General features: G+C 47.5%; 1 protein-coding gene across 4 annotated transcripts in view; it reads right to left on the reverse strand.

The window, feature by feature from the left end:
• The window catches only part of DCAF17 (DDB1 and CUL4 associated factor 17), a 426798-nt gene that overhangs the window by 207394 nt on the left and 199136 nt on the right, over window positions 1-20268 (reverse strand). For 3 of the 4 annotated variants that reach the window (XM_078681578.1, XM_078681577.1, XM_078681576.1), the window contains exon 8: window positions 9315-9422. The exons of the other annotated variant lie outside the window; for it this stretch is intronic. In XM_078681578.1, the coding sequence (XP_078537704.1) occupies window positions 9315-9422 (108 nt within the window). The remainder of the gene's footprint in view (window positions 1-9314; window positions 9423-20268) is intronic. 4 annotated transcript variants of the gene reach the window in all.

A 20268-nucleotide genomic window follows, 5' to 3' on the forward strand; every position in this document is an offset into this window, starting at 1 on the left:
TCGGGGTCCGGATAATAGAGGGAGCTCATAGGTTCCTAACGAGTGCCCAGCGTCGAGGGCGGTGTGCCGAATCGCTACCACCCCCCACCCGTGACCCATGGTGCATTTAATGTTTGTACCTGTTAATAAACTCGGTTCCTATCTACTCTCGAGGGAATCTGTACTCAGTGTTTTTTAATTACTTTTTAACTCTAGTAACCCCAGGTTAGGGTGGGCCTTAGCACGCTCATATTGCCGGGGTTCCCCACTACACTTTTGGTCCTGATGAAAGCCTGACTAAATGCTCACACATAGGCAGAAACATGTTGACCACACGCCAGGGATAAAACTGAACTTTTAATTTAGTTATTTATCCTACACTCTATTTTATTCATGTCTGATTGGCAAAACTAATTTTAAAAAAATTGACACAATCTGGACATTTTTAACTCACAAATTCACCTTTCATCAATCACTGATAACCAGCTCCGCAGTAAACTGGCGTTGCAGGACTCCAGGGTGGCATTTGGCCACTCCTGGTGGGCCCGATGATGAAGCATGTCAGCAACCAGGTTGGTGAGCGAGGGCCTTTTAAAAAACCTAACGGGTTCTCTACAAGAGATTCTCACTGTGATTTGCAAACATGCTTGCTCTTCTTTCATTTCTTAGATACACTCCTTTGTTGATTTTTTGTTATTTCTACTTCCCCATCCCATTTTCCTTTGCGCACAGTGCTTCCTACCTCTTCCACCTCCCCGTTCTCTGTGTTGATGCCCGCTGTCTGGTGCTCCCTCTCTCCTCCACCACACCTCCCGTATTTTGCTTTCTCCATAACATCCCTTTCTCCTGCTTTTCGTTATTGCTGCTCCCTCCCCCTCTCACGCACTTCCCTCGTGTTGCTTTTCCCACATCCCATAGTTGTTGCTCCCAACCTCCTCCATGTGCATCCCTTGTGTTGCTTCAACCAACCTCTGGCTGTACCTTCTTGCGCCCCTCTCCCATGATCTCCCCCGCATCTTCCTCCTGTGGCTTCACCCCACCTATACCTGTTCATTTTTGCAGCTCCCTCTCTCCTCCTCCACACCTTTCTCTTGTGGCTTTCCCTCTCTTGCACTTTTTTTTTTGCATATTGCACAGCAGCGTGAGCTGCTGTGAAACACGGCTTTAAAAAAGCAATATGACGCGGTCAATGCTGACCACGTCACAAAACTTTTTTCTTGAATTTAAGCCATGTTGCACAGTAGCTCGTGATGTTGTGCAACATGTCTAAAAACATTGACTAAACCAATAGATCTTGCATAGGCCAATGTTTGATATTAAAATGCCATGAATGTCCAAACTGCATGTTGGATATTGGTACGACAAAGTCAGCGGCAAAGACTAAAGGGCAGATGGTGTAGGTACAAACATGCCTACATTGTTCACTAATTACTCCAATTTGATGGTGATAGTCTGTTCCATAGCTTGTCAGCCAAATAAGAAAAGAATGCTGCACCAAATTAGACCCTCTTATGTAAGGTACATAAAGCAGAATCCAATATAATGAGCAAGGTTGTCTAGTTGACGATCCTATACAGAATTTGTATGAAAGGAACTTCAGCATGTCCTGAGGTAGGTTTTATGCACAATAGAGAATATGTTGAAATCAACACACCTGGGCACTAACAGCCAGTCAAGAGCTAGTGGTGCAGGTGTAATGTCCTCCCTGCATATAAAAGGAGCAATACCTTTGAAGTTGCATTTTGCAGTTTATTCATTTTACATTTGTGAGGTCCCAAAAAAATGTCATTTAGATAGTCAAATCTTGAAGACACGTGGAATCTACAGCAATATTAGATTCTAATCTGAATTACACCTCTGAAACACTGTGTCAAGGCTTGAGCAAGAGGCAAAGGCAAAAGTTTCCAATCACTGGGAGAAGGCCTGGAGGAAAATGCAATTTCTCAGTTTAGCCGCTGGAGTTGGAGTCTGCTGCCAAACATTCAATTATTCACTGCTGACATGCAGATGCCCAGTGTGGTGCAGATACACCCAGATCTCCATCTGTACAAAGGAGAGTCAGGGTGTGCAAGTAAAACAGCATGGCAGAAGGGTAAATCAGTTCTGCCAATGGTTTCAAATACATATTTAAAAAAAAGATGAAAGGCCAGCACCCGAAGAACATCACATGAAATCAAGCAGAGTATAAATTTAACTGGTAGAAAAAGAACGGACTGGAAGCAGTTACAACAAGCATTTACAATGCAATGGTTTCGCCTTTGGAAAAGTTAGAGCTATTGGCATTGCTCATGACATTTCTTATTTTTTTTTTACTTATAAATAAATGGCATTGTTATTTACATTGCCAACAGTTCACAGCCCTCACAGCCCTCACAGCGCTCACAGCCCACACAGCTCTCACAGCCCACACAGCTCTCACAGCTCTCACAGCCCACACAGCTCTCACAGCTCTCACAGCTCTCACAGCTCTCACAGCCCTCACAGCCCTCACAGCCCACACAGCCCACACAGCCCACACAGCCCTCACAGCCCTCACAGCCCACACAGCTCTCACAGCTCTCACAGCCCACACAGCCCACACAGCCCACACAGCCCTCACAGCCCTCACAGCCCTCACAGCCCTCACAGCCCTCACAGCCCTCACAGCCCACACAGCCCACACAGCCCTCACAGCCCACACAGCTCTCACAGCCCACACAGCTCTCACAGCCCACACTATGCTGCTGTCTCTAAGAGAAGCACTTCCCAAATTCAAAACAGATCTCAGTTTCAGAGATTCATTCCCCAAATGCAACTACAGACATGTGCTTTCCCAAGGAAATATACTGCAAAAATAAAACAAGCATTTACAAGTGGGGCCGGAGACACGGACAGCGGGAGGGGGGGGCGGGAACAGGCACAGGCACAATCAAAAGGCAGAAGGCAAGAAAAAACAAAACCAAGTTGTATCTGTTATTTTGGTGCAGGCTAGAACCCACTTGCATGAGCTAGCTGCACAAAGGCGGAGTCTCATTTCAGGCCTGGAGGGACTCCCTGCACAGGGAGGGAGACTGGGGACAGGCCTGAAGGGACTCACTGCACACAGAGGGAGACTGAGGACAAGTCTTGAGGGACTCACTGCACAGAGAGGGAGACTGAGGACAAGCATGGGGTGACTCACTGCACACAGAGTGAGACTGAAGACAAGCCTGGAGGGACTCACTGCACACAAAGGGAGACTGAGGACAAGCCTGGAGGGACTCACTGCACACAGAGGGAGACTGAGGACAAGCCTGAAGGGACTCACTGCACACAGAGGGAGACTGAGGACAGGCCTGGAGGGACTCACTGCACACAGAGGGAGACTGAGGACAAGCCAGGAGGGACTCACTGCACACAGAGGGAGACTGAGGACAAGCCTGGAGGTTTAGAAATGGTTAGAAACTGCGCAGAGTATCTCTCTCGGACTTCTGTGTAACTGGAGCTTCGCAAACAATGGGCAACATAGGAAAGCAAACATTAGCAAAGCCAATCCATCTAGCGTTGGGTTCCAGGCTTTGGGTTTGGTTAATAGTTGTTCTGTATTGCCATCGATTGCATAAAACGCCGCCGTTGAAGTTGCCAGGCCTTCACTAATATTTTAAAAAAATATAAACACGCATTTTTTCTCGAAACAAACAGTGTCAAAGTGGCCCCTGAGGGGGTGCTACTTTGCGTGTGGATGTGTTCATTTTGACAGGGTTTGCTTTTGCCCTCGCTCAGGATGCAGTAAGCCAATGGCTGAAGTGGGCTGGGCCAGGGGGTTCAAAGCAGCGAGCAGAAGAGAAGTGTGAATGGCACAACAGCAGACCAATGGGTGAAGAGGGCTGCCTGAACGCCCTATAAGTAAGAGCGAAATATATGATATTACTAGAACGAGAAGATCTTGGTTCACACCACACCTGAAAAACAAACCATAGATGAGGCTTCCTCAAATATGGTAGTCTAAAATCGTCGCAATGTATCCTCTTCCGACGACCTGCAACTACTACAATTGATGTGCCCTACAGAGACGTGTCAGCAACGACCCTTGCACTGCAAACGAAACCCTGCTAGCTGCACGATTAATGCACACTCTTGTACTCCCTCGCTGCACTGTACACCCCCTACGGCACTCCTCAATTGCACTTTACTACATCACCGGAGCACAAGAGGTGCCTGCTGCGTTCGAAAATCATGCACCAGTGCTGCACTTTACATACTGCACCCTCAAACATTATTTGTTGCACTTTAAATGGACGCACTGTCCCTCTGGGTGAGGACCTGGCTCCCTTCTCATAGCACTTTACTCGAATACACCCTTCTGCACTTAAGGGCACCTATGTCAGCTGCGCGTTATTCAGTAACGTATTTAAACGTACACCCTGCAGCACGTTCAAAGCACATTACTCATTTGATTTTCACTTTAAATTCACACACTAATTCAATTTAAGCTTGTGCACAATCACTGGACTTTAAATCCATATACCCGGGTCATTTTGTGTGTACAGATGTCGCCTACACTTTAACTCATTCCAACCGTAAATACTATACTAGACAGCACCGCTGCACTTCGGATGAACACGTTAGCACACATTACGCGGTACACTTATATTGTGAAGCTGAAGTGCAGGGAATCCCTTTCCTTCCACTGCACTTTAAAGGACATTTTTTCGACTAAAGTCTCCTAAACGTTCCCGTGGCATTTCGAGATCACACCCATCTGCACTTTGCTATTTATTAATAGGTTACTGAATGTATTTAAGGATTAACCGCCCCAACTTTTTTATCAGCTCCACTTTCACTTATTTATTTCCCCTCTTCATTTTTTTTAGGGGGGGGGGGGGTAGCCTAATGGCCAAAACTGTCGACTTTGAATCTGAAGAACCGTGTTGGAGTCTCAGCGTTGGCACAGCGTCCTGTGATTCTGGGCAAAACACTCACTCTCCCTGTAGGTATAAAAAATGAATGTGTCCTTGACTGTGTAATGTAGCTGGTGCTCATGTAAAGCGCTCTGATACCTTCAGGTCGAGTTCATGCTTTATAAACCTGCAACAAAAAACAGTTCTTGCAGCGAGACTTTGGACACCACTTGTCTGCTATGCAGGGAATAAAAGCTTCAGGTCACACTCAACATCCAGACCCTCTCCAAGTTACATTTTACATTGCACTTTACAGCGGTAGGTACGGGTGGCACTTTGAAGGGATATACCCGGGACCTCCACAGAGCTTTGCACTGGTGGTTACAGGCGGCACTGAATGGACATCGCCGCACAACCCTCCAACCCCAAAGACACAGCACTTCACTCCAGTAGTTATGGCGGCACTTTGAATATTGCTGCTGTTAAAGCTTTGACTCCGTCCTTCAGACCTGAACTTGGACGTCACACTCCACTCCACAGCACTCGGGGTCGTGCTCACTTTACTTCTCCCGAATTATAATTACAAGAAAAGGACGGCGCAGCCGACAACACCAATAAAACCCCAGAAAGGAAGCAGTAAATCAAAGGCTCCGACCCAAGTGAAAATCTGACCTGGAGGCGCCTAGAACCCCATCTGACCCACCCTAAATGACACAAACAGAAAATGATTCACTGCAACAACAAAAGCATTTTAAAAACAAAAATAAAGCAATGCCGAGATAACAGACAAACGGAAAGGGAATATCAGCGTATTTAAGAAAGACAACTGAAAAATTAATTTCGGAAAAGACAACTAGTGACTCAAACGCTCACGCGCGTGTGCACCCGAAACACAAACATACCCCGTCTCCGTTTCCAAGCCTCTCTACACCCCCACCCCCCAACCCCCTACACTGCTCAGCTTATCTTCCTCTCCTCTGTGCCTCCGTCCCTCACTGCCTCTCTCCCTGTCTTCTTTCGCCCTCCGCTCTCTTTTCGTTCACTTTTCTCACTCATTTTCGACATCTCAAACTTTCCCACTTCTCCTCTCCCTTTCGCCCCCTCTCTCTAGGACGTGAAATGGGCAGTCTGACCTCCGTAAGGGGCGCGCCATCCTCAACGGTCATCTCTCCGGGTGTCCAGGGTCACACAGGGCGTGCTTCAGATCTCTCCGGGTGCCGAGGGTCACACAGGGTGAGCTGCAGATGCGGCTCTCCCCGGGTGCCCAGGGTCGCACAGGGCGTGCTGCTGATGCAGTTCTCTCCGGGTGCCCAGGGTCACACAGGGCGTGCTGCGGATCTCTCTGGGTGTGCAGGGTCACACAGGGCGTGCTGCAGATGTGGATCCCTGAGTGCCGGCGCCGCCTGCGCTCCCTGCAGTCCGTCTCGTCTCTGGCTGCCGCATTTGGCAACCCCGGCCGCGCTCCTTCCTGCCTTGAATACCGCGCCCTCATTATTCAGGGCTCTGTCATTAGCACCCGTCCCCGCTGCCGGAATTATAAATGAAAATCCTTGTTGTCCTTTACAAATAAACCAGGCTCCCTCAGTCAGTCAAAGTCAAATGGAAGTGACTGCCAGACAAAGCAGCCCCATGACGGACAGTGCTCTCAGCAAGGGATCAATACACACAGGAAGTTTCCCGCCGCACAATGCAGATAGCAGCGTCGTGCTCACTTCCAACGGGGAGCGCAGGGAGTGTTTGCTGGCACTTTAAAATAAAATCCTCAAGATGCTATAAAGCCGCTGAGGTATAAAATGGAAAGAGCTTAGCCTGCCTGTACGGAAATATCTCACAGCGCGGCAGAGGAAGTCACGGACGCCGGGCACTGTAAATCTCCGGGAGTTTAGCTTGTTTGTTTACACCATGACGATGATCTAAAGAGAAGGCGAGTGTGATAGAGGGGGAATCTGCGGGCGCGCCACCGTCCCTCCCACTCGCCACACACCACCCAGCAGATCACCAAACCAAAGCGATAAATCCAGCCCCTCCCTCCGTTCGCCCCTACCGCCGCTGCAAGCAGATTCCATGCTTTTCGTAAACATTTAACCTCAGCTTCTCGATGTGAACGCGTCAGGGCAGGGGCCGGCTCAACTGTGTGTGCACTCGGCGCTTTTTGTGGCCGCCACAATGCTGCGCATAATGCCCGAAAATCCATCTTTAACATCTCGACGTGTGGGTAGTCAGGCTGGGCCCTGAGAATGCCAGGCATGCCAGGGGGAACAAAGGTACTAACGCCGCGCAGAACCTGCTGAACGGTGGCGGAGATCCTGCGCGAGAGGATGGAGGGGCCGAGGGGGGGGCAGCCTGGCACCCGGGGGGAGAGCGCCTGTTCCTGATTGACCTGGGAGTAATTTAGCTGCTTACCAGAGTGTGGGCTGAGCTTACCTGCAATTTGTTCCGCCACAGCAAAGAAACCCGACACTTCAGCAAACGCAGGTCCCGGCAATGCCGGACCAGACTCGGGGGCGTTCCCGGCGTCGCGTGACGTCGGCAAAAGGCAAAGAATGTCAGGAACGCCCCCGTGTCTGGTCCGGCATTGACGGACAGGCCCCTCGTCCAATGGCAAGGCTCCGTTTACGGAGCCAGCCAATCAATGACGAGGGCCGACCCAAAGCACCCTACAGTTCTCAACAGGATTTCGCCTGCGCGAAAAAGCTGCGCAGAGCGCAGCTTTCGCTAGGCAAAACCTAAAAATGTGTAAAACCCGCCTTCTGGCTCTATCACTTTTCTGGCCCAATGTACACAACTCTACAGACTGCATGGCTGACCCGGTCGAATGCACTCAATAGGTCCTAACGTCTTCCAGCCCCCTTGCATCATCTAACAAACAACACAGGCATGATTCTGTCAATCTACCATGGCAAAATCTGGCCTGAAAATGGTTAAAAATTAATTATAACTCTACAACAGGCTGCAATTGCCAAAAAGGTTTCTCCAGAGCAGTTTGTTGTAAACGGAATTTGAAAGACCAGTCATAAATTCAATACATCCATACAACCCATCGTCTTATTTTCAAGCAGTCAGATTACCACCACGCCAGTCCTTGATTTTAAAGTCTTTGTTACCAATCTCAACTAAAAGAAGGTGTAGATGATTACAATGAGGTATTTTGCTACATGAGTTTCTAGAAATTGAAGAATGATAGGATTGTCTTTAAAATATCCAGTGAATCTTCCATCAACAAATCAATTTGTGAGGTAGTCAAGCCAGCAATATACAGTGTGTGATATAAGATCCCTCAGAGCATTTTTGTTAAGGTCTGAAACTAATATAGGAGTAGAGATGTGGATCCAATTCACTGTAGGAGAAACAAATGGTAAGAAATCATTGCCATCACAATTGCTACTTCACACATGGACACAAAATGGAGGCACACACAAACACACAGGGGACATGCATTGGACACCCCCAGAAAGCTTTTACAAACATACACACAGATGACACAAAGGGTAGATGAAGACACAGGATAAACAAATAGTCACTTTGCTGCAGATTTAGTGGACGTTAAAATGACCTGGTCTGTCCTGCAGTAAACTTAAAATAAATAAACCCATATGACAAAATAACCACACAGGACAAAGAAGTAAACATGCACATAGAACCCAGTCACAAAGACCATACTTAGACAGGTCACTCAGACACAGAGGGATAATGGCGTCCTATGCAGAGCACAGTTTGTATCCTCACTTCCTTTTCCGTGCCCTCTGACTGAAAACTCGTCTTCATTGGGATTTTCAGAATTCAGAGTTTAGAGGATTTAGAGAACGCTCGCTTTGGTGAACACAACACCAGCACTGAGAATCCAAAAATAGGGGCAGCAGGGATATGTAGCTTCAGAGTCTCTACCCAGCAATAAGACAGAGCATTTTAAAAATCTGATCATTCTTTTGAACAGAACCTTCAACCTGTGTGCTAGAGTCCCCTGGAAAAGGACTTTCTTTGGTCAATTTGGACTCACGTCCTCTCTCCCAAAGAACATTACATTTTTTACAGTTTATTTCAAATTAGCAATTCAGATTTTTTTATTTTGGACTCTAAAGGTTGTCACCATATGAGAAGGACTTCACTTAAGTCAATAACAACATTTATTTCATTTTCACACCCAATCCATCATTTTCTATTATGTGTACAACTTCCCAGATTCCAGTAGAATGTTTGGAAGGGGGCTTTCGGCTAAAAAGAACCATGTAAATGGCTGTACTAGATACACAATATCAACCATTCAACCGTGACTATTTGAAATACAACGACAAGAGTTTCAACAGATCTGTAGGGTGCCAAATGTAAACATAGAAAGACAGTTAGCAAAACTGTCCAAAGCAGCTAATAAAAGGAAAAAATAGAAATTAACTTTTATTTTTAAATGAACTTTGTAAAAACATACCACTCCCTGTAAGGCTTTGAAACAGATTTAAAATGTAATTTATATATATTTACCTGTTTAATGATCCACTTAAAGCTATAAAGTCTCACCAAACCAACATTATACATGACAATCAGCATTCCATGAGAAACCGTTGCATCACTCACATTTGTTCCAAAAATCTAGATAAATGAAGGCAAAATACAGTAAGAAAAACAAAAGGAAAAATACTTTTCCCATAATCCAAAAACGATACACATTCAATTAAGTGAGTTAATACCCATGTGTGTCTAAGGTACATATAATAGACTTTCAATAACTGAAATGTTTTCACCTCTTTCATTCATGAGTGACAATCATACATTTAAATGGTTTTATTACTACACAAAGTTAGGTGGGATCTTTCGAAATAAGAAACAATGTGACAAGAGGTCTCTGTTTGGAGAAACATGCAGTGATTCAATGACGGCTAAATCTCTGCAATGGGAATCAAAACTGGCGTTGGAAAATGGACTATTATCAGTCTAATACTGAATAAGCAGGAATGGCTACAGAGTCCAACCTACATGAAGCATGGTTTCTTTTTTAAATGAGGCCAAACAACTTCACAGCACCTTTTTCAAATATATACTGGGCTACATTGCTATGGTTTCTGTAGGTAGCAAAGGGATCCCTGAAGAGAACACAATGAGATATTCCGATACTTAAGAGTTTTCGATAGCATTATTTCTCAAAATAAAGTTTGACCTGAGGTCCCCGGCTCTGAAGAGAAATGGTGTACATTTGGAAAAGGCAGGTAGTGCTAATTGCAGGCTTAACAGAATAACCTTGGCAGTGGTCCTTTTTCACTAGGAACCTTTGAATTTCGTATGTTTTTCACAGTTGGTAAGTTACAATATACAATCTGCGAATTTATCGCACACGCCCAGGCCCAGGCCCCAGATGGACTTGCTACAATACAATATGTTGGAATTGTGACTTTTTTTTCTTTCCCTACTCATTAGGTTGCTCTTTATAGATTCGAATCGTCCCAAGCACCTGTTTTGAACTCGTTTCAAAAGTAGCAAAAATTATTCCTCCTCTTTTGAGGGCTAGCCTCTTTCGCTGCAATGTGTGAACTTCCTTTGCAAGCCAGTTTAGATGGCAATGTTTGGATATTTGAATACAGGGTATGGGACACACAAGATATCCTCATTCTGCAAAATATTCAGAATCCATTTATTTTTTGTACTTTTTTAATAATTTCTTTAAATAGTACGTTATGCTCTAAGTACTAGAATGGTTCACATCACAGGAAGAGAGACTGAGTTGCTGTATAGTTCCGACAGGATTTTCCCTGCAGCCGATGAGAAATTATTTCCACCTCTTTCTCTGGTACATCCTTTGCTCTCAAAGTTTTTTTGTTTGCAACAGAGGCTGACAGTGCTGTAAAAAAGGGTTGGAATCCACGGTAGGGAGTAACTTTTCAGAAGGCCTTGAGTGAGGTTTGGAGAAATATTTTTTCCTAAACATGCCACTTTCAATGTGCCAGCTTCTACTTTCATACAGTACATCTAATTTGAGGTCTGGTACCAAGAATGAATATTGACTAAAAAGACTAGGGGCCAGATGTAGGTAAATCTATTTTACCGACTCATAAATACCGAATTTTACAGATTCGGTATTTATGAATCGGTAAAATAGAAGCAGGGAGATGTAGGTACATCCAGATGTTTTTTTACAGAATCGGTAAAAATCGGTATTTACCGATTCGGTAAATACCGACCGGTAATGCCCATTCATTCCTATGGGCTTTGAAGCCCATAGGAATGCATGGTCATTACCGATTCGGTAATACCGAATGTCACAAGGGTGCAGGGGGTGTCACTTTGACACCCTCTGGCACCCCAAAAGAGGCTCGGGTGACATGTGGCATGCATACCTGCCCTAAGGGCAGGTCTGCCTGTCATATGGCATAGGTGTGCATGCACACCGGAATCGGTATTTTACCATCAAATTGAATTTGATGGTAAAATACCGATTCTGTAAGGCTTGTGGGACTCAGTAGAGTCCCACCTACATCTCAAAATTACCGATTCGGTAAAAATACCGATTCGGTAATTTACAGAATCGGTAAATTTACCGATCGGTAAATTTACCGATTCTGTAATAATTCGCCCCCTACATCTCAAATTCCTTTTACCGGTCGGTAACGGCCGAATTCGGCCGTTACCGACCGGTAAAAGCCTACCTACATCTGGCCCTCGGTTTGTTACTTATTGGCGAGTATCTGGTTTCAGATCTGTTCGTCTTCAGCTGCCTTACTTAACACCTAATAGGCAAGTTGTTAAGCAGTATCTGTTGGATGTCTTGCCCCTAGAAAGATCATCTTAAGAGTTCCACATGGACTCCCCACTTCCTGTCCTCAAAGTAGCAGCAGGCATATCAAATATTTTATGGTCTATCTTTTAGTTATGTATTTAAATATTTAGGACTTCTGCACAGCACCAACAAACGAAAAGCACAGGAATATGTAACCTTGTGCTGAATGGTAGAGCCCAAAAGTATGCGAGGTTAAGTATTTCTTTTTGGGTGTCACTAACACTCAGATGATAGACTGCCTAAAGCATCAAGCCTGCATCCGTTTTTTATGTTGAGCCTGGGCAGAGCATGCGCTGCTCTGCGAGGCATGCTGTATTTGAGTATGGAGTTGAAGCTCCGCCCACTCTCCGCCCATATATTTCATTGGCTTGTGTCATTGTCCTTTATAAATGCTGGCTTCTGATACGTTAATTGGCATGTTAGTCCCTCCTTAGTACCGCCTCATCTTTATTTGTAACCTCCCATGAGGACTGGTCCTTTTACTTCTGTTGTTACACAGTATGTCTTATTTAGTCCTTAAGCACTATTTTCTTTAATGAGTTTCTCCTACTGCAGGCACAACATGCTTTCCTGCAACATTCAGCATGCAATGCACGCTTTCACTTTCCAAGCAGCCCGGGACAATGGCGGCCGCTTCTTAGAAATAAAATAGGTCTCGCATTTACAAGAGTTTCAGCTGTTGGCATTGTAAATGATAATGCCTTTAATTTATGTCTTAATTATCAAAACAGATAAATAAAAGGTATTGTCATTCACAATGCCAATAACTTAAACTCTCGCAAATGCGAGACCTATGGCATTGCAGATGTTTGTTTTTAGGGCTTTTGTAATGATTGCATGTTTAAGTTAATCAGAAGCATCTCTATAAAAATGAAAAGGATAGCCATATCTGCAGAGAATACAGATTGCTTTAAATAGTCTGTAGGACAAGGTCTGTCCTCCAGGTGTGAGTCACTAGTTTTCTGGGAAAGAGTTGGCACATTATCAATTTCCTTTTGTGGGAGGCCTTATTAGTATGATGATGGTTTGCAATGGTGTGTGGTGTGGCATTGGAGGATAGAAATGTTGGCATCAAAGAGACTCAGAAGACCCCTGCTGTGCTGCTTAGTAGGGGCATGGCAATCTCCGCAAGATGGCAGCAGCACCTTGAGGGAGCTCCGACGCTGGCCCGGGGTAAATTACCCTGTTTCCCAGACATGACGCTCCCCTGAGGTTCTGCTTGACCCCCGCAGCCTGGGGGAAAAGAGGGCAGACCGCCCCTGGTCAGTTTAGCGCTTTGCCATCCCAGCTCCTTCTGGGTTGTGCTGTGTGCTGTGGCGGGGAGTGCTGAGAGATTAGGCCTGGTCCTTGCCACAGAACAGACTCCCGACCTTGTGACGACAATCCCTGTGGCAGCCTCTCACGGAGCTCCTGGAGCACCAGACGTCCTCGAGAGCATCAGTGCCAATGGGCCTGCTAAATTTCTTCCGTGCAGCTGCACATCCTTCTGTCGGGGCCCTACCCACGTGGAGGTGAGTGGCCTTGCATCGGGCCCTGGCACTGCAGCCCTGGTGACAGCTGAGAGGACCACGACTGCTTTACAGTCCTGGGAAACCTCCTCTGGATACCTGAGGCCAGCGAGATCTAGGTCCCAGATTCCACAGTGACCAGAACGGAGGCCCGGACAGGGCACCAGCCACCACCCAGTCTTAATAAAAGGCGTGCCTTAATGGTCTGGACAGGACAGTTGGCAAGATTTACCAGTAGCTGCTCCAGGGTCTGAGGCTGCTCGTGCCGGCCCTGCCGCTGGGGCGCTTGGAAGGCATCTTGGGAATTCTTGGCACAGACGCAGAAGGGGCGCCCGGGGTGCCCGAGCGGGGTGCGTGCATCTATGTCCCTGCAACTGCAATGGGACAGAACATCCTGTCAGGTGCGGGGCGCACAGCCATGGAGGAAATCTTGACACTGGAGGGCTCACCCCGAGACACTGCTGACCCCTACTCCACCACTACCGCTGCCAGCGCCAGGGCTGATAAACTGTATTTGATACTGGCGGAGATCCAGGAATCCCGTTCCACCTTGGAGCACAAAATTGGCATGCTTGCCCTTGTCTTGGGTGTCCTCAGGGAAGACCAATGAAATGTACGGGACAAGATCCGGCAACACACCTCCACCTGCAGAATGTTGCCCCCAAATTAGATGGCCTAACTCGCCCACATGATATAACAAGTACAGCTCCTGAAACATCAAGCCGAAGACGCAGAAGGCCGGGCCTGCCACAACAACATCCATCTGGTGGCACTACCCTAAGAAGCGGAGAGTCCGAATGCTATGGCCTACTTCAAATCTTAGCTTCAGAGGACTGGTGGACCCTACCAATGTACGCAGTGGAACGAATACATAGAGGGCCGGCCAGGTGGCCCCCTCCTGGGCCAGCCCCTCGACCGACACTGGCCAGGATTCTCAACTAGCAGAACCAAGACTATATCCACTGGCAGGTCAGAAATGCAAAACCTATCTCGGCGGACTCTTCCAGAGTGATGCTCTTCCTAGACTTTACCCTGGCCATCCTGAAAACCAGAGCATCCTACCGGGAGGCTAAGAAGGAGCTGTGCAATCTCAGCCTCCAGTATGCCCTCATTTCGCGGCTGCATGTAGTGATGGACAACTACACCCATTTCTTTGAAAGCCTGACGGAAGTGTGGACGTAGAACTCCATCATGGCTGACCTGACCCTCAGGCTCATTGGGCATGTCTGTAATCCCCTCGGTGAGTAGGGTGACCAACTGGCATAGGTGCAAATTTTGGACAGTAAGTGTACAAATTCAGGACAAAGGGTCAAAATTCAGGACAGTACTTCGGGACAAAAGGTACATTTTACGGGGGGCGTGGCTTGCGAGGCTGCGAAATGGCCGCTTTCTAAGCGAGCTCCGCCGACCAAGCACATTAACCTGATTTCATCCTGCTTAAACCTACACCCTGAGCGGCACAAGCACAGGAAAAGAAACCAGAGGCATGGGCGCACAATCCGAGCTAAAATTCAACACGCTCGCAGATGTTAGATGCGACTTCTGCTTGACTCTTTGAGAGTGGAACGGCATTAGCTTGGAACTGGGCGCTGGGCCGAAATCAAGCCGGGGGCTGCAAAGGTCGCATGCGGTGGCACACGGAGCGACCTGGCGCCCGCGAAGCGGGACATGGGCGGAGGCTGCTGCTGACCCCCACTCGAGAGGTTTGTGCCGAGAGCCCAGAAGGGGTGCTGAAGTTCGGGCCTGTGGCTGTCTCGCTGCCCACGATCACGGTCGAGGGTGGCGAACCAGACCGCCATTTTCCGGAGGACCCGAGCACCACGAGCCTGCTTTCAGTGGCCCTAAAGCAAATTAGACTATCTGGGACGCCGTACCTTCCCCCTGGGTGCCTCGGGCTTGCCGGAACAATGTTATAGATTATTTGTCTGCCCAGATGAACGACATATGACTTTGGCGCTCTAAAGGGGAGGATTGCGAGCAGTGCCAAGTCCCGTAACAAGTCACTGAACACTGCGAAAACATCTGCTGCAGCATGGTTCTACATTGACTACTGACGCACACTGCGGAATGCTCCCCCAAACCCGAGACCCACGTGATTAGCGCAATATTCACCGGCATTGCACGCACTAGCAAAACGCCATTTGCTAAGCTGCGAAATGGAGTGCCGCCATTTTGTCTCTTGAGACGCCGCCGGCGCATGGTCAAGACGCTGCCACCCTTCTCAGCAGGTTCAGCTTATACCCCAAGGTCGTATAAGTGCTGGGGTGAGCGTGGACAACACCAGGTACAACGCATAACGAGATGGGCGCATTCTATGGTGGTGTAGTTGTGACGGAGGGTGCCCTGGCATCGCGGTCATAACCTGGTGGGAGCTCGAGCGGTGGAGGCGGCTACTGTGCGCTACAAGCCCTATTTGAGTGTGGAGTCCATTGCCGCTGCGGCTTGCTGATTGGACATAACGCTGCCTGCGGAGATTTGTACCGGAGGAAGGGTGAACTGGGGACACACAACCTGATTTGACCACTACACGCGGTGTGTGCCCAGTTTATGAGTGCAGGAACACATTGTGAGGGCGACATGGGCAGGTCAGACGCCAGGCAATCCAAAATCCCATTCCCATCCACAAAGGGAGGGGAAACACCTGAACAGGACAAGGGCGCATCGGGAGATGGTGAGGCAGTTGATGACCAGGATGGGGACTTGAAATCCCTCATGTTGGAAATGAGATCGAGCTTGAAAAATATAGACGCCAAATTAGACACCCTGACGTCACAATTAGATTTGGTGAAATCTCAGGTCACAACACACGAAACGAGGCTGGACTGTCTGGAGAACAGGCACACGGAATTTCATGAATTCAGGCAGGAGACGAAGGAACAACTTTTGCAAATGGACAAACTCCTCATGGTCATAAAAGCAAAGATGGTGACCTTGAAGCGCGCTCTAGGAGAAGCAACCTTCACCTCATAGGAATTCCAGAAACTACAGCAATACCTAAGATGGAGACTTATGTAGCTGATCTGCTTCACGAATTATTCGACCCTAATCTGTCACATGTATTTGCGGTGGAAAGAGCACATAGAGCGCTGGGTCCCAGGCCACCGAAAATCCTGAACTATCAGGACAGAGACACCATCCTTCAGCTGTCCAGAGAACGTGGCCCTATCAACCACAAGGGGAACAATATATATTTTTACCCTGACTTCACCCCTGCGGTACAGGCCGCACGCAAGGAGTTCCTTCCGGCCAAACGCCTCCTAATGGAAGCACAAATCCCATACTCATTGCTCTATCCGGCTAAGCTTAAAGTATCTCATGATGGCATGGCTCATTTCTTCGCGGACGCAAAATCAGCACTCAAATTCGCTAAACATGTATGTAGGCCCACTGCAAAGCGAAAAGGTGCCGGAGAGGACCCTATGATACACCGTCTGAGTGATAATGACTGAATGCTGTCCTGGTACACGTGAGATTTAGCTATGTTGCTCTAACTGTTCAAAATGCCACTTTCCCACTAGCTATGTTGCTACGAATGTTATTTCAGGGGGCAGTAAATGTTGTGCTTGGATCTAAAGATGCGACAAGTTCCTCTCCTTTTGTTCCAATGGGAGAGTTTTTTCATGTGCGGTTTATGTATCTATGACATTATGATCATTTGGATGTGTGAATCTGGGGTGGATTTACAGCCACTGAGCTTGGCCACCCTATGTAAATTGGGGAGTACGCCTATGTAACCTAGCCCCCACGGGAAATTTCCCATTTTTTCTAAGTTCTCACGCTTTGCGTGTTCATGGGGGATTCAGACACGACCTGATTGGGGGGTTGATGTGGGTGGGGGGTGGGTGGAAGTAGTTGGGTGTTTGGTAAGATGTCAGTACGTTACCACTTTTGTTACAATGGTCATGCAGTACGTTGCCATGGGGGGACATACTGGGGATGGACACGATCAGTTTGTTAATTGTGCATGGGAGTGACTAAAATTCTAACATGGAACATCCGAGGTCTAAACAATGGCAGGAAAGCTAGGTTGATGCACGCATATCTGCAGAGGCATGAAATAGATGTTTGCTTCCTCCAGGAAACACACGTTAACTCTCTACCTTCAGTAAAACTCAAAAATGCTAGATGGGGACATACGTACTCTGCCATATATTCAAATTATGCACGGGGAGTGGCAATATTGATACATAGAGGGATGGACTGGAGAGAATGTACCACATACATTGATCCAGAAGGTAGATACGTTGTTGCAAATGGAGTACTAAGGGGTACATTGGTGACACTGGCAGCTGTATATGGTCCAAATGTGGATGACCCTGAATCTTTTAGGAATGTCTGGGCTCAGATTGTTGGGATGGACTGTGCTACCATAATCTGGGGGGGAGACTTTAATGTTGTCCTTGATGACTCCATGGACAGGCAGGGGGCGCCTAGACCTCTACACCTGCGCGCTAACCAAGCATTGCACGACATCATAGTGGAAGGGGCCCTAACAGACATTTGGAGAGTCAGACACCCCAGTGCTCGTGTGGGTACGTGCATCTCTAGTCACCATGCTGCATGGTCCGGATTGGATTTCTAGCTGGTCTCCCCGAATGTGGCCGCCTGGACTGCCCAGGTGGATGGCTTAGCCCGCTCACTGTCGGATCATGTCCCCTGTTTATTAGAACTGAACATCCTTGAGGCCCCACCCCGTGCATTTAGCTGGCGACTGCCACTACAGGCGCTTCTTGATGAAGCTTTCAAGGAAGAAATTAGACAAGACATCACAGATTACTTTGACACTAATGCAGGTTCGGTGTCCACTGACTCAATACTATGGGACGCCTTCAAGGTGGTCATAAGGGGTAAATGCATTGCGCGTCAGGCCGGAGTCCTTAAAGCAATTAGGGGTACCATCAACACAATTGAGGGCCAAATGAAAGATCTAGAGAAACAATTCTGCAAAAACCCTACGCCAGAAACAGCGGCAAGGCTGAAAGCGAAGTTGCTCGACTTTACAGAAGAGGCGCAACGAGAAATAAAATTCCTCGGTAAACATGCGGAAGCCAGGCGATATGGAGAGGGAGATAGACCGAGCCGTACACTGGCAAGAATGGTTGGTATGGCCGGGAAAACTGAACACATACACACGATCCATAGCACCACAGGGAACCTAATTGTGGGTCAAACTGACATTCTAAACGAATTCAAACATTTTTATGCTGACTTGTACACGGCCAAGCACACTACTGATCTGAGACACCCTGAGGAGTTTCTTGACTCCATCGTGCTGGTTTGGTTCAATGATATGCACCGTAAGTACATGGACCTTCCGGTGACAGTTGAAGACATTGCGAAAGTGATCAAGGGTTTGCCATTAAATAAAGCTCCAGGCCCAGATGGGCTAACCACAGCATTTTATAAAACATACGTAGAGGAGTTGGCTCCTAGATTACATGAGGTATTTGCAGAATCATTAGAATTAGAGCTCCACCCGGCATCAATGAGAGAAGCTCTGATTATTACATTGTTGAAGCCAGACAAAGACAGCCAATCTCTAGACGCTTACAGGCCCCTTTCCCTCATCAATGTTGACGTAAAACTTTTTGCAAAGATCATAGCGGACCGTTTGCAGCCTCTACTTCCCATGGTGGACCTCCCGGACCAATCTGGATTTATTCCTGGTCGTTCCACATCACACAACCTAAGAACCATATTCTCAGTACTGCATTATCTCCACCCCACTGTCCATGCGGCTGCGGTGTTTCTGGATGCCACAAAAGCATTCGACTCCCTTGAGTGGCCTTATTTATTTCGCATATTACAACGTATGGGTTTCAGCACACTATTCCTTAATCAAATACGCCTTTTATACACTAAACCGACGGCACGTGTGAGAGTTAATGGTATGATATCGGACACCTTCGAGATATCCCGTGGTACTCGACAGGGATGTCCCCTGTCCCCTCTGCTGTTCGCCATAGCTATGGAACCACTCGCAGCCCGCATAAGACAACACCACACTAACAAGGGAATCAGATTTAGCTCACGCAGTTTATTAATTTCTCTCTTCGCGGACGACGTCACCCTCTACGTTTCAAACCCAGCTGAAAACTTAAACCCTCTGCTACAGGAGTTTGTAAAATTTGGTGGCCTATCTGGAGTGTCCATTAACTGGACTAAATCAGTACTTTTTCCCCTAACAGACAACACACCGGAGGTGCACTCGGAGTTCCCACAGCGTTGGGAGGCAGAAGAAGTGAAATATTTAGGGGTATGGATCAGCCGCAATATCCAGAACGTTTGGTCCTTAAACTTTAGGTGGGCTACGGATTGGCTTGAGGGCAAGGTAGCAATTTGGTCTAAACTACTACTCTCTATCGCAGCTCTGGCGAAAATGATAATTTTGCCCAAATTTCTATATTTATTCTCCAACATCCCGATCCCTCTTACCAAGCATTTCTTTGCATGTCTGCGATCTCATCTTTTATCCTTGGTGTGGGCTGGCGCTTAGGCCAGAGTCTCCTGGGCCTTGTTAACACTACCGTTGAGGCGGGGAGGGCTGGAATGCCCCGGACATGCATTTATATGCCCTATGCGCGCAGGCCCAATTTTTGCACTTCTTCAGCATGTAGCTGTTGAGCTGGACTCGGTGGCCCCGCTGCCTTTAAGTGTGGCGCACTATCAAAAGACTCCGAGACCCAACACAGACATTGACTCGGCTGCCACACTGCGATGGGTGTGGCGGGAATTTCAGAGACGAGCACGAGTTCCATTACTGTATGCACCGGCCATCCCGCTGAAGCAGAACCCGATGGTACCCTGCTTGGCGGTGAGTGGGGGAGAGTTATCGCTAACAAACACACCGTTGCGTACATTTGCTGATATATACCCAGATGGGAAATTTAGAGATCCACAGCTTGAAGCGGAGGATTCGCCCATACCGTTCCAAGACCTGTTTACCTACCATAAGTTGAAGTCCTCCTGCCGTGCACTCTGGGAGGGGTTACCGGATGAACCCCCAATATTGCTAGCACTCCAGGACATCCTGACTCGGGCTTCCCCCCCAACAATTAGTGACTTGATTATACACCGCAATGCAAGACCAAGCTCCGATTGCACAGCCTACATCTATGCAACTCTGGAATGCAGAGCTGGACCCGCCCTTGACTGAGAT

Source organism: Lissotriton helveticus, chromosome 3_1 (genome assembly GCF_964261635.1).
Source record: "Lissotriton helveticus chromosome 3_1, aLisHel1.1, whole genome shotgun sequence".
In the NCBI taxonomy this organism is placed as follows: Eukaryota; Metazoa; Chordata; class Amphibia; order Caudata; family Salamandridae; genus Lissotriton; species Lissotriton helveticus.